The sequence below is a fragment of the Amphiura filiformis genome, chromosome 13 (assembly GCF_039555335.1).
Source record: "Amphiura filiformis chromosome 13, Afil_fr2py, whole genome shotgun sequence".
In the NCBI taxonomy this organism is placed as follows: Eukaryota; Metazoa; Echinodermata; class Ophiuroidea; order Amphilepidida; family Amphiuridae; genus Amphiura; species Amphiura filiformis.
Window position 1 is genome coordinate 55,558,534 of NC_092640.1, and position 13,478 is coordinate 55,572,011.

The 13,478-nt window shown below is 35.1% G+C and overlaps 1 protein-coding gene across 1 annotated transcript in view; it reads right to left on the minus strand.

The window, feature by feature from the left end:
• Nucleotides 1-8,773: 8,773 nt before the first annotated feature.
• The window catches only part of LOC140167773 (uncharacterized), a 54,162-nt gene continuing 49,457 nt past the window's right edge, over nt 8,774-13,478 (minus strand). The window contains exon 12 of the mRNA XM_072191065.1: nt 8,774-9,866. Coding sequence (XP_072047166.1) covers nt 9,858-9,866 — 9 coding nt within the window. The 3' untranslated portion in view covers nt 8,774-9,857. The remainder of the gene's footprint in view (nt 9,867-13,478) is intronic.

Sequence of the window (13,478 nt, forward strand, 5' to 3'; positions counted from 1 at the left end):
GTGTGGAAGATTAAGGTCACATCTTCCATAGGGGTGCCGGTGTATGTATTTCAAATGGAATAGCATATTTTTGAGCAGACGACTCTAACTGTGACACACAGGGAATGTGAATTTCAAATGGGGTTACCTGAATGGGTGACTCTATTCGAAATCTATACCCCCTGTGTAGGAGATTAAGGTCATATCTTCCATAGGGGGTGTATGGATTTTAACTGGAATATTATTTTACCACTGTACCAAGAAAGTAGGTAAATTTAGAAATTTATTTTAACAAAATTGATATGTGTACATCATCCATCTCAAAAGGATGCGCTTGTTGGCTGCTACATAATAGCTAGGAATAAATATCAGAATCATCTCAAGTGGAGGTCACTTCTACTTATCCCCAAGTCACATGGTTTAGGAATGTTCTCTGTATTCCCAAACAAAGTGACTTTGGGATGATTTGAAGTGACCTCCACTTGAGATATAAGTCTGGTATTTATTCCTAGCTATTATTTAATAAGAGACACATGTAGTAGCCGACAAGCGCATCATTTTGATATGGATGCACACACATGTCGTCAGCCTGTTACGATAATTGCCTAAGCCATTTTTTGTCATTTTGAGAACAAAGTTCAAAATATGGGAAATTTTACTTCCCCACACACATAAGAAATACATATGAAATTAATAGGATCTTGGAGGGAGATATGGTGTATTTTCCACAGGAAAAAAAATCCAGCCCTGGTAATTTTCACACATCAACCAAGCTGTTTGACATGAGTACAATATAAGATATCTTTGGAACAATGATATACAGATTACAGATAAAGATAATTACATACATGCCATGGTAATTACACACTCTTACTAATGAACACAATAGCGGTCACTTTTTTTAAAATAGTTTTAACAGCCAAATTGTAAGATTTTTCCAGAAACAAAACAACTAAAAAAATAAAAAATTCTCAGAACATAAAACAAGCACATGATTTCAAGAGTTACACACATGGTTGTTTGAGACCAACCCATTTTTGCCTTACAATGAGTTTAATGGACTTATGATACAGTAAAACCTCATTATAACGAAATCGGATACAAGAAAAACCCTGTTATAAAGAAGTATTTTTTCAGAACCAAGATACAAAATTCTTTTTTGTTATTTATTGTTTTACAACCCTGATATAACGAAATTTGGATATAAAGAACTAATTTTTCTGTCCCTGACAACTTCGTTATAATGAGTTTCCACTGTACATCAAAAAGTGAGGGAAATGCACTCTATATACTGGCTTTCAGGAAACTCTTTCTCTGATCGAAGAGAGCACCCTGTTAATAAGCAACATACACATGGCTTCATAATCACCACTCGACGCCGACCAAAGACTTTGATGATTTTTATTTAAACTTTTGATCCAAACACAAAGAATTAATTCCTACCTCTGAATTTTCACATGGTACTCCATCTTTCATCAGCGAGTGAGTGACTGTATCAGATCGTGATCTGATTGGGCAATTACACATCAAAGACTTTGATGTATAATTGGCCAATCAGACTAGCTGTTGTTATGATTGATTATGATAAATTTGATTTGATTTGATTTGAGACCATTGAACAGCTGAAATCTAGGAGATAACGCTCACGAAACTTCGCCAGGCACAAATGATCTGGTGAAGGGGGTCATCGTAGATAGCTGGTCGGGGCATTTTTACAGGACAGGCAAGTGTAGCCAACAATGGGGCTTATTACCCTATGAACTACAGGGAGAATGGATTTGAACCCTTGACTTCTTGCACCAAAGGCAAACAGTGGCGTAGCATCAAAGGTGCACAAAGGGGGCCCCAATCAATCTGAAATGTTTTTAAATTACATAGGAAAATTGCCAAAAATGGCTTGTGCCCCCCCAATCAGATTCGGTGCCCCCTATGTGATGACTCACGCTCGCCACTGAAGGCATACACCTTAACCAGTGTGCCACGCTGCTCCCTATTTGTCTTCTTAATCTTATCATACTTGAAGTGCAAAATGGCTCCGAAGACATACAAATAAAGTTAATTTAGCATTATAAAAGTTGTTCCCTTATTTTGCAAGTTCACATATAATAACTGTATAAACAACAAAACTTGAGTCAAAAGGTAATGCATACTATATAGTGGGCTATTTCATCAGTATGAATTGTTAGCGATTTTCTTGGTATTATTTTTTGTAATTTGAACTGCTCTGAACTATTTTGTTTATTCGCTATTTCAAACAGTAACACATTAAAGCCTATGTGTCAACAATATTTGTGCGGGGTTTTAAGGTGGTACTACACACCTTGATATATTTGTGGCTAATTTTGCATTTTTCTCAAAAAATGATAGCACACTGGTAACAAAAGTTATGTATATCATAGGGGCAAAGAATCCAGTTACTACACTGGATACTCAAGACAAGTGGTACATTATTTATGATAAGAAAAGAGGTACCGCTAGAATGTACCTCATTTCTTAACATATATAATGAACCACTTGTCTTGAATCACTGAAATTTCAGTGAAATGATTAGATTCCTTGCCCTATAATATACATAACTTTTGTTACCAGCGTAGTTATTTTTTTTTAGAAAAATGCAAAATTAGTCACAAAATTTATCAGGGTGTAGTACCACCTTAAGGGCTTGGATAGCGACATTTTCAATTTTTTTTTGTGGGACCTGGGAGCACATCAGACATATCGAATTGTACTTTGAATATGAGGAATGACCTTCTAATATCAAATAATTTTGATTTGATTTTTAAATTCTCGATATAATATAGATTTTATGGCAACTGAGAAAAAATTACTATTTTTGAAATTAAAGTCCTTGAAGTAAATTTTATAAATCCAATAATATGTACTTAAAGTGTATGTAGCTGGGATAAAAAGCCATCCATCATATCACAATTTTGACCTTTAGTATTGAAGATATATATTTCCCCCCTAAAACACCAAAAAAATGTAGGTCTTTTGGGGGAAAAAAATGTATATCTCCAATATGAAAGGTAAATATTTTCAATTAATGGTCCGCTTTTCATCCCAACTACATACACTTTAAGTACATATCATTAGATTTATAAAGTTTACTTCAAGGCCTGCAAAAAATAAAAAATATAAATTTTTAATCATTTGCCATAAAATGTGTATTATATTGCAAATTTCAAAAAATCAAAATTATTTGATATCAGAAGGACATTTTTCGTATTCATAATGCAATTTGATATTCCGATGTGCTCTCAGGTCCCACAAAAATACTGTGCAAACATTCCTATCAGATTCCTTAAATTTTCAAATCTGAGAATAACTGTGTAAATAAAAATAAAAAATCCCATTATACAGACTACACTAATACTTGAATACCCTGTAAAATATAAATAACTCAAAAATATGAACGCATCAACCTAACCCTATGACCTTTGCCCTATGACCCTTCATTATAATTTTACTGCACCTTAAATTTAAGCATTTAATTGGGAAGACGCCTGTACAGTACTTCTTAATACAAATATGAAAATTGAGTTATTCCAGTTGAAATCCATACACCCCCTATAGAAGACATACCTTAATCTTCTACACAGGGAGTGTGAATTACAAATGGGGTTACTTGAATGGGTGACTCCATTTGAAATCTACACCCCCTGTGTGGGAGATTAAGGCCATGTCTTCCATAGGGGATGTATGGATTTCAACTGGAATATCCCCATTACAGTTACTTACCATACAAAATCATAACTTACGATACCATTTTAGACAACATTGCGTTATTCCAGTTTAAATCCATACACCCCTGAGTAATCTCCCACACAGGGGGTGTAGATTTCAAATGGAGTCACCCATTCAGGTACTGGTAACCCCATTTGAAATTCACGCTCCCTGTGTGGAAGATATATACCGACATGGAAAATAAGATCAACGCTTTTGGTACATCATGTTACAGGGTAATGCTGAGCATTAAGCGCACTGACCATGTCAGTAATGAAAGTGTCTATACCATCACCAACACTGTGTCTCTTATCAACTCTGTCAAATCACAACTATGATTCTTGGGACATATCCTGAGGATGCAGGAAGATAAACCATGCAGCAGATATGCTCTCTACACCCCATTACATTACAAGAAGACCTGGAAGGCAAAGAACATCCTACTTGTCTTATGTGCAAAAGCTGTTGGGGGACTTTGACAACTTTTTACTGCCAGATGTCATTACCACTGTGGCTTCAAATCATAGTACATGGAGAAATTTTGAAGTCGTCTGCTTCGCTGCCGAATGAAATGAAATGAATGAATGTGGAAGATTAAAGTCATGTCTTCCATGTCTGTATGGATTTTAACTGGAAAGACCCATTTGACTACTTATAAGTATTAGTACTCTTCTGTTTAACAAAATTCAACAATTTTGCATTTTGGTAAAATATATTTTTATGTACACATTGACAAAACTTCAATAAACACTTTTGGTAAAAATCTGGTAAACAAGATTATAGCATCAGAGTCCACCTATTTAGGAATGCACTCCTTTGTTTCACCATATTTTCACTAATACACCAAGATAACAGCGAAGATACCTTACACTTCCCACAATGCATTTCTTCCATTTCAATTTTCTGTACTGATTTGCTATCTAGTGCAACATGGGTTGATAGTGACAAAAAGTACCTTAATGAACAGATCACATCCACATCTTGCAATATGTTTATTTCTTGACTGTCAACCCACGATTAGCCAGTTAAGTCTCAACATGAAAACAAAGGGAACCTGTACAATGTAATAGGAGTGTCATTTGATGCAAGGTGATGTGTCATGTTGCAAAGGATTCTGGGAAGGGTAAAATATCTTCTCTGTCAAGACGATATGTTAACATATTACAAATAAGCAAAGATGGTAAAAAATATATTTAAGATCACATACACTCATACTAAAACATAAAGTACTTCTGCTTCTGTTTTGACATAAAACATGGTAACTTGATGCTGCAGTTAGTTACTCGTATATTTCATTTTGCACAGCAATTTAAAGATACCTATACATACTGCTATACAAAGACATAAATTTGTGTCGAAATATATTACTGAATTTATGAATAGTTATAATAGTGCCCTGTTTGCGAGATACATCATGGGAATTTCAAAGATACATTCAAACAATCTTTTAACCCCATGAGAACTACCTGCCGATTGGCCAAAAAGAAGTTTTCATTTTCAATTGGCCCAATCAGCAACATTGTTAGAATAATTTTACCACACAAAAAAATTGGGGTGAATTATTTGCAAAGTGAAGATATCATGTAATTGACCAATCAGAGGTAATGTTAGATCGGCAGGTATTGCTCAGGGGGTTAACACAGTAAAGAATACTAAGCTCATAGTATTTTTACTGTCAGCAAGTCATTGGGCATTTATTTGAAGACAGCTTCAATCATGAGCGTTTGCTCAAAGTCCGTTTTTGAGATGCCGCCTAGATGGGTGTGCGAAACAGCTGCCTGAACGTGTTAATGTCACCGACTTGCTGAAAGGGTGAATCCATTTGAAATCTACACCCCCTGTGTGGGAGATTAAGGTCATGTCTTCCATAGGGGTGTATGGATTTCAACTGGAATAGCCCAAAGGAAGATTATACAGAGCAATTACCAAATAAGGTGCAACGCTACTAGTCTTATGACAAGACTACCCTACCCCAACCCTAAACTCCATAAATGAGGACTGAACTCAAGTCTAGCAAGTTGCACCCTATTCGGTAACTGTACCGATTAAGCTAGTGCCCTGGTCCTTGCCACATACCTTGCATTGGGTACTTACCCGTTTAGTCAGATAATTGAATCTACAGATTCCCCAGTTGCTATCTATCACTGCATTATAATGCATATAATATACTAGGCTATTCTAGTTGAAATCCATACTCCTAAATGGAAGGCATGACCTTAATCTTATCTCCCACACAGGGGGTGTAGATTTCAAATGGAGTTACCCATTTTGGTAATCCCATTTAAAATTCACACTCCGTGTGGAAGATCAAGATCATGCCTTCCATAAGGGATATGGGATTCAACTATAATAGCCTAATACTATGGTCAATTAAATGTGTTTTATTTAGGGAACGACCCAAAAGTTCAATGATGTCCTATAAACGAAAGTGCTTTCGTTTGGAGACTAACCTCCTCCCTCCCTCCTTGTAATGTAATTGTGAAATATTGAAAATTCCATACAAACATAATTTGACTTTTTATTCTCTTGCCCCTAATGAAAGGACTTCCCGTTTAGGACTCATCATTGGTCCCTTATACATATTGTGGGTTGATAGCCAGAAAGCCTCAACTCACAATCACCTGCTCACACAAAATGAGCATAAAGTCGACAGTGCACTATAGAAGATACAGTCTATTAATCATGACAAAATTCAATAGAAAACAAAAGACATTGTGGGGGGAAATATTGATTTTTGAAGACCAAAGCAAGGAGCCAACTTTATGCTCATTTTGTGAGAGCTGGACGTAGTGAGTTACGGCTTTCTAGTTCTGCTTCTGAACTCTCAATATTACTTATACACACAGTAGTACCAGCCTACTGTTTCTGATATCATCTGATAACTAAGTTTCAGTTCTAAGTATAATACTTTTTGTGTTTGGTACATGAATAGTAACTGTGTACATTGTATTCTATAGACATATTTCAATCAATGTTATACATTGCAATAAGTACTTTAAACAGTCAGTACTGACCATATCACAAAAAAAACTCCTCACTTATGTAACATATCATAAATCTAAACCTCCTCATGCTATGGCAATTTGCTTGACAGTCGTGTACAGCATATATTGTTATTACACGTCATAAATATTCATGAGTAAATCATGCCACTTAATTGTTCAATCGCAAACAGCATGACCTATTTCACCGTGAGATAGTTTTTCCTACCACCATGATAACCTCATCCCCATTGTCAAAGGTCGGTGTAATAAAACAAATACTACATTGTGTATATCGTGGAAATACTCGGTACTGGCTATGGGCCTATCACCCCTCAACCATGCGGAAGACATGACCCTTCGGGTTTGGGGTGATATCCCCATAGCCAGTACCTGGGGAAAATAGTTTGCCCTATTTCCCCTCTAACCATGTCGTATTTGTATACTATCAATCTTTGTTAATTTAGAGCTTTTGGTAGCAAATGTGGTATCAAATTGGAGCTAACAAGATTCTGCACATGACCGTGTCAATTAAATTGTCATAACATGAGCAGGGTTAGATTTATGTCAGGTTATGTAAGTGAGGAGTTTCTTTTTGTGTTGTGTTAAGTAAATGGCCCTGATACTCAAATTCCTGTAAAGTGTGCTGAGGCCTGTGAGTTTATGCCTGTGCGTAACGCACTATAAATGTTTGCGCTTTTCCCACCTTTTTTTTGGATAAACACTACAATACAGTAAGCCAAAAAATTACGGTACCAGTTATGTTCACCTCCAGTATATCCTAAACAAAGACAGATATGTCATAATTGGAACCAGCCAATAGCTGCATCTTTTAGCTCGAATTTAAGACCTCATTCGTTGAAATTGTTCAAGAAATAAAGACACGACGATCCCAAAACCCTAGGAAGATACCAATGTAAAAGTTGCAGTTTGCTGTATTAAATGCCCTATTGATTTGTACACAAAGCATTCGTGAACAAGAGAACTAACGCTGCGCTTCCATTGATTAGCACGTTAAAACTAGCGTCGTGCTTTCATTGATTAGTACACAAAAGTTTCTTCATTAGGTTTTAGATCACTGTTTCTTTAATTCTCAATCAATTTCAACAAGTTTAAGAGTACATGTATTGGCTGCTTGTTTTAATTTTGACATATTTGTCTTTATTTAGGATATGCAGGGGTGAACACAACTGGTACCTTAATTTTATGGCTTACTGTATGGTACACAACCAAGCACCCAAGATAATTAAAGTTCAGAAATTGTCATAATAGTTGAATTATCAACCAAAGCTTATTTATACCGGTATAGTTCGCATAAATAACATAACACAAAGAGTGCTGTATAATTAAATAAATCACACTTCCAGTATGCAAAGTTGAAATCCATACACCCATACGGAAGATATGACCTTAATCTCCCACATAGGGGATGATGATTTCAAATGGCAGTCACCCATTCAGGTAAACCTCATTTGAAATTTACACTCCCTGTGAGGAAGATTAAGGTCATGTCTTCCATTGGGGTGTGGATTACAACTTGAATAGCCCAATACACGCATTTTGGTCCCCATACATGACAATACAACATGGCAGATTTCCCATCAATATATAGTCTCGTACTACAGACTTCATACAGTATATCTCTGATTGGTTAAAGCCATAATGTATGATTTGCAAAAAGAATAGATTCCTATTTAAATCTTAGTTTTCACTGACATTGTCCCCTTTTACTTTCGAGCCAAACAAATGAGGTAAAACAAAGAAAATTGCTATTTCATTTGGCACCTACAATGTGATATGCATACATTTTATACATCACCGATTCAATACTACATGTGCATGTGATGTGTTTAGCCACCACTCGATCAGTGAACTCTGAATAAAACCGGTATAATTTTACTGTAATTAAAGCACTTCAGGTTTAGTCTTTCACATGGTATTTTAGTACACCATTGGGCATTATAATCATATAAAAAGTAGAAATTCAACAAAAATTGAGGGTGTCCCTGTGGAGGAAATCACACATTATGGCTTTAATTACATGATATAATCATTTGAGTAACCAATTAAGATATACCTCCAATTTTCAGCCCTATCAACTATTCTTATCATATCTCTGATAGGCTCAATACATGGCATAGTCCTCTTTGTAACCAATCAAAATAGTTCTTAGTTATCAGGTAGTGTCCTTGGGGTTAAATATCATATCTTCATGTCAGTGTTATATTTTTGTACACCCACTGAACATCACCAATAATAATGTTTTAAAGTGTGATGGTCCACAATGATCTATAATTGTATAAAAAGACTAGTTTGCATCTGACGTCACTGTCAATCAAACTCCCCATGACCCTTGATTGGTTAGTAGTGGTAGGAAGGAAGATTCATCTGGTATCTTCATCACAGAAAATGGTGAAAAATTATGGTACTTTTACAGAGCAAAAAGCAACTTTTCTAGGTATTTCCGAAATGGTGCCTTTAAGAAAAAGTTTCCTATTACTGAGACGTAACTTTTGAGACAGTTTGTAAATTTGAAGGTGCAAAATTATCCATAAAGCATGCTGTTTTATCGCCACATTCAGAAACTCAACCATCACAACACTCGTAAACAAACCGTGATCGAGTTGACGTCAGATGCAAAGTAGTCTATCCCACAATTATAGATCATTTTCCATCATTTTTCTCTATTCATTTCTACATAGCAATTAACCCCTGAGAACCACCGCCTTTCTAATAACATTTATGATTGGTTCATTCCAATATATATTCATAAAGTGACCAATTAAAATTCAGCCCTTACCATAATTCTACCATGTTGCTGATTGGCTCAATCAATAATAATAGTGTCCTTGTAACCAATCAGCAGGTAGTACTCATAGGATGCCTCTTCGGTTCTACCACCATTCTTACCATGTTGCTGATTGGCTCAATAAATCATATTGTTCTTGTAACCAATGAGCAGGTTGTACTCATAGGGTATACACCTCTTTAGCCCTACCACCATTCTTACCATGTTGCTGATTGGCTCAATAAATCATAATAGTGTTCTTTGAACCAATCAACAGGTATGGTGTGAAGTCCTGTTGTCATCCAAACATGTCACTGCCATGATAGTATTGTCCATTTGATATATTAACCATCTTGTAACTGATTGAGTTGTTGCCATAATGATGACTATATGAGCTGTACAAAATAAACAGATATATAACAGAAATGATAAACAGTATTGCTATACATGCAGAACACCTCCTTCACATAATTCTGCACATATTTCCAATTCAACCTCTTCTATCTTGGACCAAGCATTGGTCGGATAAATGCCCGGGGATAAATGAAAAAGTTAATTATGTGTCATTCTGCATTGAATATCCAAAGTGCTCAAATCAGGACAACAAAATATTACACAATATGGGGTAATATCACTGAAAGATGGTAAAGTCTGTATACCTTCCTCGAGTCAGTAAAATAAAATAAAATTTTGAGATTTCCTCCAAAACTGTTAATTTTTGCAGGAAACTGTAATGCTAGTTGGATTCCTTGCATCATTTCCTTTCTGCAAATGTATACTTTTATATACTTCTCATCATTACATTTAGAGATACAATAAAAAGATAACATCATTTCGGTCCCCGGGAATTTTGAATATTGTGTGTTGATAGACGGCTGTTTTTATTCGTTTTTTATGGTCATTATGAGTTTGTTTTAAATAAAACCATGTGATTCATGCTTCATAATTATTTTTCAAACATATAAGGCATAATGTTGTGATTGCTGGCATGTTCCTTTAAACAACCTGTTTATTGCAAAACATTTAATTATGTTTTGTTTTGAAAATACTGCATGATATTAAAAGGCAAAGCTTATGTATGTAAGATGATTCTCGATTTCTTTGTTCAGAAAATGTTCACATATTCACTGTTTGTCCGGCACGCTTTCTAAATCATGGGTATTTGGAATTCCGAAAATTGGTAAAAAGGTAAAAAGGGCGGGGGTTAAAATTTTGGTGGGTTTCTAAAAAGCTTAGGAGTGATATATAAAGCATTTGAGTAAAGCCACTAATTGAAAAAAATTATAATAAAGTAATTTGATGATATTAATATTTTCTTCGTAAATTTCGAATGAAAATTTCAGAATTTAATTTGCTGATGTCTTCAACTCTGTACAACATCACTCATAGTAGAATTGATGTTCCATGAACAGCTGCTTTGGCCCGCTTGCTCCACATGCTAGAAGTGAAGTGAGCAGAACCATAGCGGCTGTGTAGAGACTGATGATTATTTCACAAATAAAGGACATTCTGTTCACATACTTTAATGATAGTAGTGCAATCAATTCAAGATGTCAGCCCACTGTATATTGTCGCGCCCATTTGTCAAAACGTTCACTCCATATACTTCACGATACACAATCCAATGGTGAAGATCATATACTTTGTAAGATGATTGCAGTGATACAGTAATTGTGCCAATAATTTCAAAAATGTTTCAGATGAAGAAGAAAATCATGAGTATTTGTTAATAGACGAGGATAAGGCCAAAAAAAAATTGTTTGTTTGTCCATAGAGGCTTATGAAACAGTTGGGTCGGTAGGTCGGATTTTTTTGTCGGATTTTTTTATATTTTTTTTTTCCAGACATTGCACTTGAAACTGACAATTTGAAGTCTGGTAAATAAGTCAACACATAGCACTTTACTGGTTTAACTCTTGAGATGGTTCTGCATGTTATACTGTTCATTTTCTTTGCATTTTCTTTCTTTAAATTTATACTAACCACTGTTTTATACGGTGTCCCATCGATGCCAAAAAAAAAAAAAAAAAAAACACGGTCGGGACCAGGGTACACGGTCAGTCGGACGTGGACAAACAAACAATTTTTTTTTGGCCTAAATGCTGCATCGATTCGGACTCTGAAATGGACAAAGATGGAACAGATAGTGATAAATGCACCAGGAAGTGACTATGAAAGTTGTAATAGAGACGATGTTCAGTCTTCCGAATTTTATAATTACAATGTTGTAAGCTTGGTCAAAAATATAAAAAAGGGTGGGGGTTCAATTCCTGATAAAAAGTGTGTCTGGCTAAAAAGTGTGGGGGGGGGAATAAAAAGGGTGGGGGTTTGATGCCCTGACAAACAGTGATATTGCACAACATAAAGAATTTAAGCTGGCTAAAAAGTCAAAATTTTCATATGTTATAGTCAGAACACCTGTGTACCTTTAAATGTGATGCGATCAAGCACAATCAGTCAGAACTCGGAAATATTGATTTTGAGGTATAGCCAAACAAAGGAAATATTTCCTTTTGTTTCCTGTTGTTTTGGAAACTCTTTAATTGCTCATATCTTTTGAACTAGTTGTTCAATTTCAATGGGGCTTTCTGCAAAATCAAATGTTGTAAATGCTTTTTACAATCCTATAAGAAACTAAAAATTTAATATTTCCGAGTTCCGACTGATTTTGCTTGATCGCGTCACAAATCAGTTTCTCTGCAGGTAACCGCTATGGCTATAAATCAAGGAGTTTGAAGCCACCTGATATTTAATATTCTCCAATCGGTATAATTAAATGCATGTTATGATTATATACAGCTATAAATCAAGGCTTTTGAAGTCTTGATATTGTTGACTTCCTAGCGGTGTAAATTGAGCGCATGAAATGATTATATTACAGTGTTAATTTTCTTATAATTCAACCACTGTGCATTAATCTGAAGGCAAATCTTAAGTTATATTCACAGTGAAAGCGTAACTAATAAAACACCATAAAGGACTAAATTTAATGAGAAACACAAACTTTAGGAAGGGAGTAAATGAGTATAAAAAAGGCCTGTTGATCAAACTTGGAAGGAACTGCATTGATGCACGCATTATGTAATCAATCATTTCTTTGCAACCAGTCAACCGAATCAAATGAAATTTGCATATATAATGCAAAAATGAAATGAGCTGCGTGCAATTCTTTATTTATTATTTTAATTTTATTATTTTAATTAACTAATTTATTATTTTAATTCTTTATTTTTTATTTTTTATTCCAATGCTTATTTTTTTTCCAAATTAAAACACCCAGTATAATTTTTTTTGGACACACTGTATAATATCTTTGGGATTGCCAAAATAGGAACTATTTTTTACCTCCAAAAACTCATAATAAATGAGGTAACCCCTGCATGGAGGATTAAAGCAATAATAAGTGATTTGCATAAAGAATAGATTCCTATTTAAATGTTAGTTTTCACTGATCATATTGTCCCCTTTTAATTTCTAGCGAAACAAATGAGGTAATACAAAGAAAATTACTATTTCATTCCAGTGCCTACTATGCATGTATTAGCTCGCTGATCGTATTACTTCAGCTGAGATTCATGCAGCTGGGATGTATAAATAAGACGTATAAAGACGAAAAGTGATATGCACACAGTGTATACGTCACCGATTCAGTGATACATGTACACATGAGCTCACACGCATGAGATGTTTTAGCCATCCTTCGATTGGTGAACTCGGAATAAAACTGGAGATCTCCGGATTTAATATAAAAACTTAAATTTTACTGTAATTAAAGCACTTCAGGCTTAGTCTTTCACATAGTACTGTAGAATTCCAACTACAAGCATATATACCTCTAAGCAAGGTTTTTTTTTTTTTTTACAAAAGGCAGACACCCTCCCCAAAACCTTACAATAGGTTGGTCTTAAGGGATGGGGTATGAACATTTGGACAGTATTTTGTGTGGGACATTAGAGCACATCAGACAATATCGAATTGCATTCTGAATACGAAGAATGTCCTGATGA